General features: G+C 41.0%; 1 protein-coding gene across 3 annotated transcripts in view; it reads left to right on the top strand.

Annotated features, from left to right (window-relative positions):
* vegfba (vascular endothelial growth factor Ba) overlaps window positions 1-13,986 on the top strand; it is a 30,263-nt gene extending 16,277 nt beyond the window's left edge. For 2 of the 3 annotated variants that reach the window (XM_028459211.1, XM_028459210.1), the window contains exons 6-8: window positions 2,885-2,956; window positions 6,191-6,403; window positions 7,466-13,986. In XM_028459211.1, coding sequence (XP_028315012.1) covers window positions 2,885-2,956; window positions 6,191-6,403; window positions 7,466-7,487 — 307 coding nt within the window. In that variant the 3' untranslated portion in view covers window positions 7,488-13,986. The remainder of the gene's footprint in view (window positions 1-2,884; window positions 2,957-6,190; window positions 6,404-7,465) is intronic. The other variant, XM_028459212.1, reaches the window with a different exon arrangement.
* The last annotated feature ends 5,084 nt before the right edge of the window (window positions 13,987-19,070 follow it).

Raw genomic sequence — 19,070 nt, 5'->3', positions numbered from 1 at the left:
TCCCCATGTGCTTAAAGAGTAACTAAACCTATGTTTTCTGCTGACCTGCCACTAGGAGGGACATTTTAAAAATGCCTTGATTATGGGGGTTACTCCTGACGCACTAAGACACACCCACTCAGACAGCCGGTCAACACTGGCAGTAACAGACCGCTGTCTGCTCAACTACAATATAAATTTGATCTTGATTTAATTGGTAATTGTACTTTACATGTATATAATCTTTTAGATTCTTTAACAAGGGACTTTTTACACTTTTTTTAACCCAGCATGTCATGCAGCTGACTCACAACAGGGGACACACTCTGGACCTGGTCATCACCCACAGCCTGTCCACGTGTGTGTCCTCTGTGGTTGACTTGGCTGTCTCTGACAACTACTGTGTGTTTTCTAACATTCATCCAGTGGGAGAACAGTGAGGAGGGGTTACATCACATCTGAAGTGGCTACAAACTTTAAGGTGGTTGTAAACAAATATCCACTGCTTGTTTTACCTGCCCTTGTGATTTTATTGTGGATGATTTGAACAGTTAACTTCAGTCCTGTCTGGATTCTATGGCCCCACTACAAAAAAGATTCATAACAAAAGTAAACCTCCATGGAGAGACGAGGAACTGAACAGGCTGAAAAGAAGATGCAGGGTGGCAAAAAGAAGGTGGAGGAAAAACAAAACAATAATTATCCAACAAATCGTCTGTGAACAGTTAAAATCGTATAACAAAGCTGTTAGAAATACTAAAAATTCATACTTTACTAATATATAATATAATAATCACTTTTTAACAGTTCTGAGACACTGGACAGATCCAATCCTCACCCTGCAATAATCTGATCAGTAATCTGAACAAATCAACCTGTTGCATTGTGTCTCAATGCAGGCATTTCAAATTAAAAGTGAGTTTTGTAATTTTCACCGATTTACAAGCATTGGGAAAACTTCATGATTTCTAGTCAGCTCAAAAAAAATGACATTATGGCCCAGTCCTCCTCCCTGGCTTCAGATCGCCTTCATTCACAGACTACGTGGTTTTGGTTGATTTACGCCTGGTGGGCATGTCAGGAGCCTGGACCGGAGAATATGCGCAGGAGAGAGGGGCGTAACTGCAGGCGCGTAAAAAAGCGGTAAGTCCAGACTGGAGAATAGACCCGTAAGTGAATAGAAATACATCTGTGTTGTAATAAAGTGAAAGTGATTGATCAGAGCGCTGTCCGTTTATTGTCCGATGATGAATTAATATTGTTAACAGTGTTGCTTTAGGGCTGGATTATGGACTTTAATTTTTCATCTTTGAAACTATATTTGTCGCAGAAGTGACTCTTGCACACACATTGGTCATGGATGCACTGGCCTTGGGCTGTGGGATAAGCTCGTACTGGGCTTAACCTTAGACACGTTGATCCCAAATACCAGTTTTAGGTATTACCACACACTCCTTCCCTCTGTTCACGGCCACTACCATTTTACTTAAGCTGGGTGCTGTGTCACCCGCTTCAAGTTCTCCACACTTGTCACCAGACTGGCTGAACTGATTACACAACACAATAAGCACAATATGCACAACTATAACATCACATCTCACTCTCACCTTAAAACAGTCAACTCGTCCGCACCGCTTCCATTGTCCTACCTTAAGTGTTTTTTACCCTTCCTTAGGGAGGGCTGGTGATGGTCACAATTATGCACTAAAATTAATTTATTTATTTGATTGCAATAACAAAACATGTATCGCTGTTGTGAAAAGATTGCACTACATGTAGTGTTGACCTTTGACAGCATGGGCAGACGAGGTAAAAAAAAAAAGTAATTATAATTGTCTATTCCTCCATAATACGTAACGTATGCTGCTCTTCACGGTTCCTCCATGTTTGTGAATGGTCAGATGCTGAAAACTCCACCCCTTTTATGTGAGCGCACACATGTGTTGACAACCAGTACAGTTGCTCTGGGATTGGGAATGTTTGGTTAGGTTAAGCCGGAGAGATTTCCCATATGTTTATCCAGCTTTGTGTTATATTCGTGGTATATTTTGATAATTTACTAGAAACAAAACGAGAACTAAATTATACACATGGCACACAACAACAGATAGATTTAAGGCACTTATAAACAAGGCTTAAATGATCCTGATGTTAGTCCAATGATCAACCTACATACATAGAACATAATTGTGAAAATAAATTTGAATTCCAGGGTGAAACACTGAATGGAATTAATATCTCTAAATAAAGAGCAGAGTGATGTTTCATGTTTTTTGCAGAGCTGGATTATTAACATTTATCATATTCAGATGGATTAGTGCATGATGCAAACTGAAACATGAAAGACTGGTTTGGTTAGCATCTAACAATTGTAAATTGCCATTTGTTTAAAATGAATCAAGGTCCTTAAAAGTTTTGGTAACACTTTGCTTGAAGTTTACTTGAAGGCTGACATTAAGCTGCGATTATCTATCATTAGCATGAATAAAGGCTGTCATTAAGCTATCATTAAGTGTCATTCGCTAAATTATGACACTTTTGAAGCTATGTTGGCATTTTTTTGGGTTAGGTGGAGGGATCTAGTGGGGTTAGGGTTAAGGGAACAAACAAACACTTAATGACAGCCTTCATGACACCTTAGTCATGCTAATGACATGTCATAATAATGTAAGCCTTTATGTATAAAACTTCAAGTAGTGTTAACAAAGTTTCTTCAGAGTGTTTTATTTAAGAAGTTCAGACCAATCAAATGAACAGATGTTTACATTCCCTCTTTACTGGAATTGCTCGTATTATCATTACTTATTGACCTGTCAATGTCCTGGGTTAAATATAAAGTTGACTGAAATTGATTAAATCAATGCTGTGACTTAGTGTGTAACTTTGCTTGTCTTTGATTTTATAGACCCTCTCTCCAATCTGTGAGAAAAGACAGGAAAAAGCAGAGGCACAGGATGGCAGAAGGCGCCTCAGCCATGTAAGTTTACACACGTTCAAATTTTAAACTCTTAGAGCTGTCTCCACACTGATACTCCCAGGCTCAGTGTGAGAGCTTGGAATAGAAGGTAACTGGGTTATCTTGTCCTCATTAATACTGAAGGCCAATTTGTTTTACAGTCACAGCTGTCAAGGTCATAAACACTTTCACACACCAAACCTGCAATTTAGTGATAAACCCTGCTGTTATCACAAAGGATCCATTCAGTAGTTAAATACTGACATTAATATTATCAGCGTTGTGATCACGAGAAACAATCAGGCCTTGTGATTGACTATTTGCCTGAGGTATAGAGAATAATCCCCAATGCACCTTTTTTCCTCACTGCTGTTTTTTATCGGCTTCTCCTCCATGTTGCTGTCAATCATTTCTAAGCCTCTGAGGCCAGAGGTGACCATTAGGGTGTGATCTACCTCAGCAACCATCCATCACTCAGACCAGGCCCTATTCAGACTCTGGCAAGGGTGAAATCTGTGTAATTTGCTCCCAAATGCCACCCCTCATCGATGCCAATGGCAGGCGTGGTCAGCGGGACATGAACAAAGATTGCCTCTCTCTGGTTCATTAGGTTACTTCATTAAAGCGGGCTTCCCGGGAAGACTCTGGGCAAGCAGAGAAGAAACTAAAGTCTTCACATGAAATTGACAGCAAACAGATGACACAAGAAGGAGACATTTTGTCTCCCGGTGGGGAGACAGTATTCCACTTTAGTCACACTTCTCCCACACTCAAACTGTGAGATTGTTTCAGAGAGAAACAGAAACATTCATACAAGTCCTGTGCTTCCCTTTGTTCACTCCTTTTTGTCAATCTGATTAATAGAACCAGTTCAAGGGATGGTGCGACAGTGGATACAAGCCTTTGACTTCTAATGATATCACAGTATTTCATGTAGTGCAGGGTTAGTGCTGTTTGAATCAAGCTTTATTTATTTTTACCTTTATTTTACCAGATAAGGTCAGTTAAGAACCAGTTCTCATTTCCAGTTACGTCCTGGGCCGGAGGCAGTGGGATTACACATGAAACATAAAAACAGTTAAAATGCATTTAAAACACAGAAACAGATCAAAAATAGTGTAGAGACACATCAACATGCCCATCCATAATTACATAATGACACAAATGAATGGCTTGTAGCAGGAACAACGGTCACAGACAAGTTCACTGCAAATTTGTGAAGGAAGATGTCGGGATGAAAGAACTGAGTTTTAGTTTCTGTTTTAACTGGTTCCAATCATTAGGGGCAGCAAATTGAAATGATGAACAGCCAATGGAGGAGCGGGATTTTAGGACGAACAAGGTTAATGTGATTACTTGAGCGTAGATTGCGGCCACTGTTATGGTTGCTGAGCAGAGAGCAGAGATAAACAGCGTTTTTTCCGGTGATGGTTTTATAAATGAATTGATACCAGTGATTCAATCTGCATGAGTGAAGAGAAGCCCAGTTAACTGGAGAGTACAGATCGCAGTTGTGGGTACGGAAGGGAGCACAGGTGACAAAACGGATGGTGGTGTGATAGATGACGTCTGGCTTAATTGATTTTTGACTCGTGTGTCTATTTTTGGGATCGGGCCAAGTCTCTGCTAAATTGTGTGTCATGCATCGTGTCGTATACATGGGGTCACGAGAAGCGATTAACACCTCACGATCAGCAATCGTATGGTTGTAAGAAAATCATGTTTGAAATCCTGGTCGTTCCTCGTGAGTGTATCTCACTGTTGAAGCAGTGCCACGAACTGGCTTACCTCAAACTCTCACACAGGGCACGCATGTGCGAACACCGTAGGTCCGCTTTAAAATTGACGGACCATACTGCCCACGTCTGTCTAGCCATTTCCTGGTCCATCGCTACGATGGACCGGTTACTTCTGTCCGTTTCAGGGTGATGTGGATACAGAAGGTTGTGTGTGTGCGTGCATGTGTGTATGCGCCCCAGCTCTGCTCTGCACCTGTGAATACAAACTATAAGCAACAGCGGGTTTTGCAATGCACAGTCAGGAAATATGTCTTTGCTCTGCTAATGCTGATGAAGGTTTCACATAGTTCCAGTGTGGTCCAGTGCTCGGTCAGCATTGCTTTCTGAAAAGCGGAGCCATGACGCTCCTGTGCGTGTAATGTTATGTTCAGGTCCTGTATAGAAGTTCTTCAACTCTTCCACTCCCTCACAGTCATAAAGCTGCGTTTAGGTCCCGAAACATGGTACCGTCTGATTTTCAGTGAATCTGTATCAGGTAGTACCAAGGGAATTTGGTCGGTACCTAAAAAACAACCTGAATTCATTTGATCGGATCGGTGATCATTTTTTTAACTCACTGATTGGTGATCGGCCCAAAAATCTTGATCGTGTAAAGCCTAGATGTCACCATAGTTCAGGTCAGAGACGTGCAGTCAGGGGAGACAGGTGAGGCAGAAAAAAGTATTAATGATCAAATACATTAAATATAAAGATTTTTTCTACTGAACTGTGAAATAAATGTATTTTCTGTATGATTCCAAAACTTTTCAATAATTTTTATGATAAAAATTGCTGAATTTGTAAAATTTCCTCTGCTGGAGGCGAGGTGAGGCAGCAACATGCTGAGCCTCATCTCAGATTGTGCAATCCCTCACAAACTGAGTTGAGCCTTTTGCTTTCTAACTGTTTGTCACCAATGTAATGTTTGTAGACACGTGTTTATTACATATTTGCTAAATGGTAAATGGTAAATGGACTTGATTTTATATAGCACTTTATCCCCACACTGAAACAGTCTCAAAGCGCTTTACATATCAGCTCATTCACCCAATCACTCTCACATTCACACACCAGTGGGACAGGACTGCCATGCAAGGCGCTAGTCGACCACTGGGAGCAACTTAGGGTTCAGTGTCTTGCCCAAGGACACTTCGACACATAGTCAGGTACTGGGATCGAACCCCCAACCTCTCTATCAGAAGACAACCCTCTACCACCTGAGCCACGGTCGCCCTGATCAAGGAGCTGATCAACATCCCACAGTGATGGCCCAGCTGAGATTCGAACCAGTGACCCTCCAATTACAAGCCCGCTTCCTTAACCACTGGGTCATCACTATAAAAACTAAGTATAAATGGGGCTAAAAGGGGCACACAAGGTCAACAGTCCAACAGTCCTGCTGACTGTGACCATAGATTTTAACCTAACTTCAAACTTAAGGCTAACTATGCTAATTATTTTCTTCTCTCCTGCCCAGAACCCACCATTCCATAACTCCTGCAGGCACAGCCACTCCTCCCTCTCCTCCATCACCTCCTCCCACCAGTTCCACGTTCTCCACAACACCCCCATGCCGCCCCTGCAGAGGGAGGAAGTGGAAGCTGGATGCAACTTCGTGTCACTGCATCTGTATTGTCAGAGCTGGAAGCTGCCACCGGAGAGGCCAGAGACTCAACCTTCACCGCTGCAAGTCAGTCCACACGATGCTAAATCATAAAATGCAAACTAGAATAATCCTAAACACATGGCCAGGGGAGTAAATGGGGAAACATGCTTATAGCACATTTCCCAATAAAATAAAATTACAAGTTGTAATTGTAGCTAAACTGTAAGACCCCCATTTCCATGACCTAAAGCACAGCTTTGCTCTGTGTCTTGATTACAGCGCCTGATTTCTCAGAGTAGCGTTTTGCTCCCTGCACTGTTGTAGGCCTGTCCTGAAATCAGGCATGGTGTACAGATTTTGCAGTGCAGTCCTGTTGGAGGACAGCCTGAGTTGGAGCACTCGTGCTCTTAGAGGACAGCATGAGTGCCAGCCCTCGCACCAGCTGCACGCAACCCTGGTGCAACCGACCGGCATGTAGGGCCATGGTTGTTGTCCTTGCGAGATGGTTGAATGAGCTCTTGGTGGGAAAACCCGCTTCCTTTCTGCCTCTTCAGTCAGGCGCATTTATCTTACTGTACCACAGCTCTGAATAAATAGGAAGTTTGATCCAGCTGAATGAGGTGGGCTGTGCAAGAACACCCCACCTCTCTTCCAAGGAGAACACACTTTCTATTCACACCTTGAATAATTACTCAACTGGGGGGGCTGCGCTGCTCAAAATTTGGGACTAAATCTTTGAATTTATTTGAGTTGGAGTCAAATCTACCCATCCATCTTTTACAAATGTTCTTTAGTGACATCCTCCTAAACATAAAAATGAGTATTATACATTTTTTGCATTTCTATCTAGATACTAGATGTTACACATCTATAATAGAAATGATAGTGCCACATTTTGTTTAATAATTATTCAGCATGTAGAGCATGCTATGGTTCAAATTCTGCTTTTGGAACCAAGACCTCCATAGAACTCAGACTAATTGTAGCACCTTTGAGTTGAATTGTCAACAATGTACATTCATATGCAAAGTGTTTACATATAATTTAAACTGTGCACAGGACCAATTCATACCATTCAGCTCTTATGTCTTAGACCCCTAAAATACTGTTTTAATGAACTATATGTATTGTGCTTGTTGTTCTCAGGTGTGAGCCCACTAGGACTTGAAACATCCGCTCAGTTCCTTCTTCTCCCCACTCAACCCTTTCCATTCCATTGTCAGCATCTACACCATGGACCATTAGGACACGGACATCCAGGACCATCCACTACATCTAACTAAAGGAGATATTTGCTGAAACAGTCAGGAAACCCATGGTAGAAGAGCTTAAGTCAAGCTAAAATGTATCATCACTGCCAAAATGTGTACAAGTTTCCATCATCCTTGTTGCCTCTGCCAGTGCAAACACATGCTGTACATGGAAGATAACAGCAAAAGCCGTGAGAAATTCTGATTCTGGTTGGGGTTCCAAGCTAAACCCCAAAAGCAGTGGAAACACCACTGATTTTGGAAGAAAGGCAGTGGGCTTATCTCAAACACTTGATCAAAAGATGTGATTATTAGTTCACAAGGAAACAGTGCATGGATAAAGACCAATTCCAAGGTTAAATCAGGGTCAGGGTTTGTGAAGAGTATTTCAAAACGGACGGCTATTGGTTGGCATGCACACCCTGAGTAACACCAGAGGAACATTGGACATGTGGATGAACTGGCACCCCAGTGTGTCAGGAGCTATAGCTGAGCTGGGTGGAGGGTCCCTGTGTGGTCTCCCCTCTGAAAGACACAAATGGGTTATCCCTGCAGCCCTTCCCTCTCATTCAGAGCGTCTGACCACAGGCTGGCTCTCCAACCCGCTTTCCAGCATTTGTTTAATTTCAACCCTTTGTCTTCATCTTTCCTAAGCTCCTCGCTTGAAAGGAGCCGCTTTGCCTCTCATTCAGGCAGTGAGGAGAATGACAATAATGAGGCCTGGCGGCCGTCCACCTCTTCACACACAAACATTCTCACTTATAATACCGGGAGCTCAGATGGCACCCCAAACTGCAGACACACACACATCTATATTTAGACACACTACGTAAAATTGAAGCAATGTAGCAATGCGTGTTTGTTTGTGCCAGGTCAAATGTGAAATTATGTCAGGCCTTTCACTTTCCATTTACTGCCCAGTCCTCATTAAATGTTTTATTTCATGTCTATCTTTTATATTCTGCAATAAGTTTGTTTAAGCATTTGAAAAGATATCCAATCTTATCAAATGTTTCTTTTTGTTTTCTTTATACCTCCTGCATAAAGAGTCACATTGGGTGGCCGTTGAACTGATACTCACCATGTATTGGGTTTAAACAGAGACGCTTCACAAGCGGAGGCTACATTCATTATAATGTGTAATTTAAACTATCAGTGTGGCAGCACACAGAAAACAATCAAATAGTCATCCCAGTGCAGTGAAAGGAAAACACGTCTGCTGTTGTTGCATGTTAGAGCCATGATGGAAGGAGGGGTATTCATCAGGAACATGGTTTGTTTATATTATGTCCGGATCCACGGATTAAGTCCACATAGGTTCATAACTGTCTGGCTTCTGGGTGGGAAGGGGGATTTGAACTGTGACTGTGTCAGACAGGATGAAGTCTCAGGCAGCTTGTCTGTGTGACTGGCTAAAGCCTGGGCTCTGTGTGCAGGTGGAGGATTTCAAACCCGTTTTTGACATCTATTCAGAGTCTGTGTGCCGTGATAAATCATACTAAGAATGTTCAGCTCTACTAGAAGCAGCTTTGAAACTCCATGACTCATGAGCGACTCTCCAGCAGGATTTTAGAGGTCCTGCTTATACTGAAATATAGTCGTGCAGACAGCGCACTGTCTAGAGTCTGAATTATTTATGTGGAGCAGCAAAACTTTATTCTGCTGTGATAACCTCTGTATTTATATTCTCGTGAGATGAGATTATTTTTTTCTGTGCTTTCACTGTTCAGGCTGCTGTCAATCAAAGCTTCAATCACTACCTCTTTATTATTACATGTTAAGGAAAGGTTTTTAGAGAATTATTGTTACTGTCTATTGTGTTTCAGACCTCTTTCTAAGACGACAACACATTCAGCAATAAGACGTGTGTTGAGAATTATTTCATTTTGTTTCAGACATTGTGGGCAATCTGAAGGGAAGAACGGAATTAGTGCTGTGAGTACACAGTTAGGTCAATCCAGATTTTCCTTAGGAGTGAATGGGAGTGTGAGTAGTTGTCTGTCCATCTATGTTTGCCCTGTGATGGACTGCCCTGTCTCGGGTGAACCCCCCACCTAGCGCCCTTTGAGTACTGGAGATAGGTACCAGCAGACCCCCGCCACCCTGAACAGGAATGAGCGGGATTTATGAATGAGTGCAAGTCCAGAGCAGAACAGGAGATGGTTTACCAAAGCTTTTGTCCAAGTTAGTAAGTAGAGTATTTACATTATATCCCTATGGAAAATATCAAGCTGTTATAGTCCTGAGCAACCCAATCTCACGTGAATAATTCAATCAATTGTTCCGTGCATGCCAATATGATCTGGTCATATTTTTCCTGCTACTATAGGAACAACTTATTTTTGTGCTTGGAAGGAATTTTAAACAGATACATTTCAATTAGTAGCTATTTCCCTGACAGTAACCCTTAGCCCTAAGCCTATATCCTTTCCATTTCTCCCAACCCTAATCCTAACAAATCCCTTCTTATTAGTCTTACCATTTTATACAACTCAAGTTAGTGCAGTGGTCGTGTCCTCCATCTTTAACAAGGGCAGCAGGGGACTTTTCCCAGTGTGAATTTGTTTAATCTAAAGCATATTTTTGTTAAAAACAAAAAGCATGAAAGTAAGTTGTTCAAAGCAGCACAAAAGAAATCAAGAAACCACTCTGGAACGCATAAAATAATAGAATAAATTGTTTCACAATACCTCGTAAGAATATATCATAAAATGCATTTACCATGTAAACACTCAAGTACTCATTTTTTCTGAATCCTCAATTTGAAAGGTAGATCCGCGTAACACTAAGTTGAGGCTTATTCATAATAATACGCTATGCCGCAATTTTTTTTTGTCGCTGTCACCATATTTTGAGCAGAAGGCAACAGTATTCAAGTATTTAAGCCATTTAATAATATATTTTTGAAGTTTTAGATTTTTGACCTTGTCTTTTGCTGTGTTTAAAGAGTGTGTAGGCCTACTTTGTTAAAGCTCAGAGTGAACAACATATGACAACAGCATCGATAGCCATGAGGTAACAAACCCCCCCCCCAAAAAAACGAAAAAATATTACCAAAGAAGAGATTGTAATTTTGAAAATATTCTAATACTGTTTTGTCTACGACTCTCACAATCCAAATGCTGTAGGTAAATCTGAGCTACTCTGTCCTCTATTGTTTTTTTTTCTAAACATGAGCAGAAATACTGACCAAAGGGAAGCAAAATACATACAGAAGATTCCATCTGAATCTTCACTGAGTGTTGGGATTAAATAGATTTTTGTACTGTGGAGCTGATTTTATATCTGATAAATTATGTATATGAAGTTTCTCAGTCATACGTTATAACATTATTACATTAACCTTTGTAAAAGCAGCTGGTCTTGCCTCATGATAGTGGGGAGGATGGCCTCCATGTTTGTAGAGCTGTGGGTTACTCTGTTGAAAGCAATGGATGATTGTTACCAACATAAACAAAAAGAATGTAATAAAATAAATAAAATGAAAATATATTAATTTCCCCGCTAGATTTAACTCTAAAAAGGGTACAAAACTGAAATAAATGAGAAGTTGATCTTGAGATCAGGACTCAACAGTGCATCTGTTGAAAAGAAATCGTTCGTAATGAACAGTAATGTTTAGATGTTGGCCAGATAAGACCAATGGGCTTGACTGTACAAGAGCCAAGTGGCATCTTACACTGACTTCAAAAGATCCCACCCTTCACCCAAGCACCCCACCTATCAGATTTGTGACCCAAAAAGTTAACAAACTGGTTAATTTATCACTTTTATCGACATTTTGTTGAGAAGGTGTTAGTAATTCATCCAATGAATCCTGTTCCATCCCAGTCCTTGCTGTGCTGTTCTTAGGGAAGATACTTTAAAGCTGCAATTTGTAACTTTTTTTTGGCATCATTTGGTCAAAAATCCATAATCATCTTTGAGCATATTGTATTCAAAGTGTTCTGAGTGGACAGTGAATCTCATCTCCTTCTCCTGGCTCTGTAAAAAGACATTTAGAAATCCAGGAGCGTGACGCTCCTAGAATCTGGACGTAAGCCAATCAGAGTTCTTTCTACAAACACGTGCTCCATGAGCGGTTTTTGGCATTACTGTTGGCTGCTCATCTGAAGTCAGACGCATTCAGGTACCCTTGATAGTAAAAGTTAAATGATGAACGTTCCAGCAGAAACAAGACCCTGAAGTATTGTGTAGGGACATAAAGTGTGAACAGTACAGTCCATTAGTATGAGAACATCAAAATTGAGCTGCAAACATTCGGACTCTGCAATTGACCTTTCACAAAACCCTGCCCACTAACAGTCATTGTGCAATCATACGTCCGAGCAACCGTTACTATATAAACAAGGTCCGACATGCTCAGAGCAGCCACAATGGTGAAGCAGTGTGCTCATGGCTTGTGCAAGTCGGATACCAGGTACCCCAAGAGTTTGGCTGGGGGAGTCGTGTTCTTTCCGTTCCCAAAGCTGAAAACACAACTGAAACAATGTCTACAATGGATAGTTGTAATGTCCCCTTCGTTGTTTATTTTAATATGTTGAATATATTCCTGCACAGCATCCCTTTTGCCTGGATCTAGTGGATATTGCGCAGGTATTGCTCCAAAAAGAGTCACTAACACGCACCGGTAGACTTCTCCCGGCCATTACAGACGAGACCTGGCAAGACACGCACAGAGCCGCTGCTCGACAACATGTAGACTTTCTTTACACAATACAAATACAGAGCGGACATTGTGCGCGTGTGTCAACGTGCGCTTGTTTCCTGTGCCTAATGATGGGGTTTTCGGTGTGAACGCACCTTCAGGCATTTTGCGCAAGCGACAGATTCCTACTTACATAAAACTAACTTTACTTTTCTTTAATAGTAAGTCGATGACCTCTTGTCAACCAACAGGTCAACTACTGTCTGCATACACAATCAAAAGACAAGGGAGGCTGGCCCGACTGACTGTTTGTTGATTTTTGCGACAGTGCTGCGGCGTTTGTGGCCACTAGGGGCGCTTGATTGGAAAGTTACAGGTCTAGCGCTCTTAGTGGTCAAAAGTTACACGGTCGCTTTAATGAAAGCGGGCTTTCCACACAAACAAATGTAAATATGTCATTAGTATGAGAAAAAAAGATTATAACTGTGTCGGGCCTGTTGGACTACAATTTGTACTCAAATCGGGTTCTGTAATTGCTCTGTCGGGTTTGCGCCGGGCTCAGACAGAAAAATGCTTCCCAATCTGCAATCTAGTTGACAAGCTAAAGATGAAACTAACACTGTACACTTACTGGGTTGCCTTGAATAAGGGTGATTTCACACATACCTCTTTGATCTGCACAATGCTTCGCTTCCTCGGATTGTCCGGTCTTTTTGCGGAAGACTGGTGCGAAGCAAACAAGCAAAATCTGGTCCTTTGTAAAATGTGGGTCTCGGTTTGCCTCGAGCAAATCATGGTGTGGTTTTTAATCATGTGAGAAAGCAAACCAGGACCAAATATAGGACATTACATTGAAGTGCAATTGTAATGGAGCAACTCCATCAGTGACACGACAGCGGCGGCACAGCATTCACACACACTGTCGCCACTGTAATAGGCAAGCGCACACACTCACAACCCAGCACTCCAGCAGGCAGCACACACACAAATATCCATCCATCCATCCATCCATTTTCAGAACTGCTCTGTCAGCACACAAAAACATTTCCTCACTCCCTTCTGTATTTACTCCCACGTCATTAATTTATTTAACTTCTCTCTCTTCCTCATACTGTTCACATAATCAACCAGAACCGCACACCTGACTGCTTTATGTTTTACCTGCTCATATATTCTATCTATCTTCACACATTATACATCCTTAACGGTGACATGCCGCCCCTGAGCACAGAGCGGCATCAGCTGTGTTTATGTAGCGCATTAGCGCCGGTTGTGGGATCGTGTGATTATGGGTTATTTTGAAGTTGTTATTAATGACATTTCTGCTGGGTTTGTTATAGTGTTTCCTTTGGAAAACATAGGAAGAAGAACCAATATAGGTGCAACTGTCAGTGACAGGGCAACGGCACAAAGCAGTCACACAAACTGTCGTCATGGCAACGAGCAAGCACACATGAAAACACTCACACACCTAGTTGTTCTTCATTCTGCAGCAACACACAGACATACATATCACAGTTTGTATTTGTTTTTAATCATTATTAATTACTTTTCTGGAGGGTATGATTGAGGATTTCCTTTTGAAAATGCATTTTTCTGAGAGAAGTCTATGGAGGCTGAAGTATTCTGTTCAATAGGTGACCGACCGTGACGTTGTTCAGAAAGTTTGGGGCATACCTGTCAAGTTTTGGATTTGAAAACAAGGGAAATTTTCAGGCGCCCACTACGAGCCGTCCCACCCGCCCAACCAAGCTCCAGTATCCCTTATATTTTAAGATAGGTGTACAAGAAATCTAAAATACCCACTTGTCAACAACTTACTCGATACAGTTATGTGATTAGAATCTGGTAGGTCGACCTTTATTAACATTGAAATGCTGTGAACATTCCTACTAGAGCTGGGCCATGTGGACCAAAACTCATATATTAATATATTTTCTCTAAATGGTGAAATATGATATAAATCTAGATAATTTTATTAAATAAAGTCTGATCAGAAAGACAATTCTGGGTTAAATTTGCTGATGCTAAATGCTACACAGGGACATTTATTAACAAACAGCTGCACAATATGTGACACTCATTAATCATCTAACTGAGCTTTACATGTTGTCCTGAGAAGTAAAAGCGGCAACTCCTAAAACTAGTATTTTGTTTCAAATGATATATGAAATATTATTGTTTTCTATGTCGCCAAAATAGAAAACTCGATACATCTTGAATCTCGATATATCACCCAGCCCTAATTCCTAAATTATAAAACAGCCTAAATAAAAACATAAATGTGTATATGAAGCACATGTGTTTATTTAATATACTTACAGTTTATATACAAGTCAACACATTATATATTTACTGTTAATTTCACATTGCTTGTCTTTAAGTTAAAGATTAACATTTTATTTTCATTATATATTTTCTTATAATATTTCGAATAATAATGATATTGGTCTCAATAAGCTTGTGTATTACTGTTATAGTTTACTTGTGTAATTTCCTTCTCAGTATTGGCCTGGCCTCTGTTTTCCCCAAACTCACAAACCTATGCCACTTTAGTATTATTATCTTATCTTATCTTGATCTGAATGTCTTTAAAACTCAATGTATTGACCAGCCATACACACATACCCTATTTTGGTGACTTAAAGTTCTGCTTTGCACTAAGTTTTGATCACAACACCTGATTTCTCAGAGTAATGTTTTGCGACGTGCACTGTTGTAGGCGTGTCCCTAAAAATCAGGAGTTGTGTAGTGATTTTTCAGCACAGGCCAGTTGAAGAACACCATGAGCTACGATAAGGGATTAGAAAGCAGACTTTGCTCGATGGCGGAGGTGTTTGCAATCTGCACCAGACCCTGCCTGAGATGTAAGACACAATATAGTGTTCACCTGCATAAACAGGTTTATGCCAGGCCAGACCCCAGGTGTCCACACCAACACCTCACACTGCACTCACTGCAATACACAACATAACCTGCTTCGCACAAAGAGAACAGTTCGACAATGAGTGTGTCAAACTCTGGCGCACAGTGCAGACAGCTGATACAAACACGGTGGCACGGTGCACACAGCCTATGTGCACTGGGCCATTGTGTTTGTCTTTGTGAGATGGCTGAATGAGCTTTTTTTGTGCTAAACCACAGCTCCCTTTTCACCTCTTTTGTCTGGCAGGTTTATTTTACTGAGCCATGGCCCTGAATAATGATGAAGTTTGGGAAGTTTAGGGAAGGTTGGCAATAAAAACTTCCGGTATGCACCGTATGCTAGCAAAAAGTCCCGGTATGCTGTTGGGTAAAAAGTGATGGCACCTTTGAATACCGGCCCACTTAAAGCACCGCTGTTGATGATGTGCTCAGTGACTTCTTCGACTCTAACGGGACTGGGGTTGCCAGATTTTGTGTTTTCCCTACACAGTTATAGCTGCAGTATGTATGTTGGCTTAATTTGGTCAAAGATCCATAATCACCTTTGAGCATATTTTCAAAGTGTTCTGATAGGAAACGAGACCTCTGCACCTTCTCTTGGCTCTATATAAGAGCTTTAGAAATCAAGGAGTGTGACGTGACCTTTCAGCCAATCAGAGATATTTTTACAAATAGAGTGCTTCATCAGCTGTTTTGGGGTTACTATTGGCTGTTTGATTAAAGTTGAACCGCATTCTCCTCCTCCTTAGTAAAGTGCAATGGCGGAAATTCCAGCAGGAGAAGTTTCCATCAAGGCGTTAGGCACAACGGTTACACGGCAAAGCAAGAGGAAAAATTAAGACCAACATGGAGAAGCAACAGTCCAAAGGCTCAAACATACTCGGGCGGACCGGACTTACGGAGGTTCACTTTGCGTCCTCGCAGATCCCTGTGTCTATCACATGAACTGGTTTCAGAGGGAGGGTGAGATTCGATGGGATACATCTCATGTAAACCTAAGAAAAGCTTATCCAAGGTGGAGAGAACAGACGCAATTCATTTTGCAGTCTGTATGGCAAGTCGTGGTTATCTGCCGCTCAGAGCAGCCGACAGCTGAGATCCCAGATGCCTCTGTGAGCTTGTGGCGGGGACCAGCTGATGGCAGCAGCCGCTATTCAGGGTAGTTGTACCACATTTGTACCACTAAAGCAGGTTTATTTGACATTCCACTTCAGAAATGTTTTGGTGCTCTGCTAATACTTTAGCTGTTTCTTGTGACTCACTTTAACAATAAATGAACATAGTGTCATTTCTAAAACTTTCATTCTGCTCTCCCTAACCTGTATGAACATCTGTGTGCTTTGTATCTGGACAGTGCACATTATACTGACAAGGTTGCCCTGTTCCATCCTCCAGTGTCTTAGTATTGTCTATTGTTACTGTTTAGTATTTCGTAATCTTTAATGTCTGTCTGACTTTGTCCATTACGTTGTGTATACGTTAGAAGTGTGTGTGTGTATTCTCATACTAGCAGCTAGTAGCTAGTAACTAGCTATAAGCTTACACCTGCATTATATGTCTGGAGGTAAAATGACTTTTTTGCTGCTACACCATTTGTGCCCTTTTATCATATCTTTATATACAGTACATTGATGTATAGCAATTAAATAATCAACTAAATGTCAACATTTAAAGTGTGTACTGCATTGTCAATCAAAACGATACCAAGATCCAGCTGTGATGTTAAAAATGTTATTAAAGGAAATGTCTTTTTCATATATATATATATATATAAATCTTTTATCGTCTTCTTCTTCTCTCAGCTTTGACCTCAGTGACTGTCCATTCTGCCTCCCTCCTTTGTTTTAACCTTTCATTTGACAGTAATGAAAGGTAAACAGTCATTTCTTATTACAGTGCCACCCTGGGAGTTGGACACAGAACGGAGTTGCATAAGTGATGAGACGTCGTAATGTTATGAGACAAAATATTGTTTCTATTCCTCCTCACATTGGGAACGCTGAGTGTGCAGCGTTGGAATATTACGCAAGATCAAGTGATTGCTTACTTTCAGAACCAATAACTTTGTGCCACTTGTCATCACTGTCAACTTTTCTTGAGGGAAAATTGTTGAAAATTGTTGAAGCATCCAATGCATTAGTCCCTGATTTTTATTCCTCGTATATTTAATTTCATTTTATTCCTGATCGGACAAGATAATGTACTTTAGTTCTATAGTTTAAGTGGTGCCTACACTTTTTCTGAGCTTAAAAAAAAACTGGTTTTCCTTATTGTTTTATATGATCACTACAATGTTTTTCTGTACACAAAAATACAACAGTTGATACTTTGAGATTTCTGACCAATCAGCCAGAAGGCAATTAGTTTCCTGTGTTTCTAACCTCACAACTTTGCTGCTTTGTTTAGCAACTTTTCAAACCCTCTATGAACTCTTTTTCAAAAAAGTGACTTTGAAGAAAAATCTCTGTCCCCTGCATATTAACTAACCATGAGCAGAGCCTTAGTTATCTCTACGGTTCTTTACCTTCACCATCACAAATAACCAGCTAGGCATTGAAAATGAACCACACTAATGTTCTATCTTAACCTACCTGTCGTGTTTTGGTCAAATCTGACCAATTTACATTTTAAAATACATTTGATTGCCTGGAGACCTTATGTTTTCCTTTACACCGTGTCCTGTACCTAAACATATCATATGAAAGTGATGATTACTGCTTTCATTGAGTTTTGGGTGGTTTAGTCCATCTTTATTTTTACACCTATGGTGTTCCCTGCGATGCACTGGTACTCTGTCCAGGGTGTATCCCACCTAACGACCATTGAGAACTGGAGATAGGCACCAGCAGACCCCCGTGACCCTGAAAAAAAAAGTATTTTGTGGGTTCACATCTCATTCCCAAGCTTATGTGCCTATCCCCACACGAGAACCACACCTTTCAGACCAAACAATGGGGCTTTGCACAAATCCCTATTATACAGCTTGATGTTTGCCTTGCGCTTCATTTACTCTGAGCACAATGAATAGACGAATGACTAGGCGTTATCTGCTAGAAAGGCTCTGGACCTGATTTCAGAAAAAGATGAAGAGGGCGCTGAAGTTGAAGCAGAGATGGAGGATTTCTCAGAAATGGAAGATAGAACAGATTTTGATCCAGACTTTGAAGAGATCAGGTCAACAGGCATCAGAAAAACAGGTACCTGAGGAGACATTCCAGTCCAAGAATGGAAACTTGCAAGGGGATCCATGTTTTTTTGGGGTCACATGGAGAACATTGGCTCGGGTAGACTTCCAAGCCAACATGGGTCTGCAGATTCTAGCAAGAGTCTGACAGGCTTATATTCCCAGCCAACAATATCCTTATTGCTATAGATTCAAGGGCACCAGCACCTTGTTAGCACAACAGCTTCTGCTATGCCCTAAGGACAGGGGCAGAGAAGGAAGCAACATGACAGAAGGATTAAATGATGCATATAAAAAAGGGACTTTAAAAGTTTATTTTTTGAGAATTATTGGTGAGTTGTACAAAAACTTTACAATGCTTTCTCACTGGGAAAGATTCTAGCCTCCAGTCTTTTGGGTGTGCCACTTGCATCCTCAAAGTGTGCGTAGGATTTTAATCTTGTAGGCTACTCCAATTTTCTTCCCATGAAAAATTACTTCAGAAAAATAGATATTAAGTCTCAAATTGTGCCTAGAAATTATACTCAAAGGTACAGAGTAATGGCTGTTAGTGGGATGGCACTGTACAGCAATGCTGTCTCTCAAGTAGTGAGTATTCTATTGACCAACATCTTTGTTTAACAGCCATCTGCTCCTCTGCTCAAACTGAGGACAGACTATACACCAGAAAGCATTTCAAAATGATGGATCCATTCAAAGAGATGTTGTTTCTTTCCTGTGTCACATGAGATCCATCAGATGACA

Source organism: Gouania willdenowi, chromosome 10 (assembly GCF_900634775.1).
Source record: "Gouania willdenowi chromosome 10, fGouWil2.1, whole genome shotgun sequence".
In the NCBI taxonomy this organism is placed as follows: Eukaryota; Metazoa; Chordata; class Actinopteri; order Blenniiformes; family Gobiesocidae; genus Gouania; species Gouania willdenowi.
Note: the sequence above shows the minus strand (reverse complement) of the source record. Positions and strands in the feature narration are given on the sequence as shown.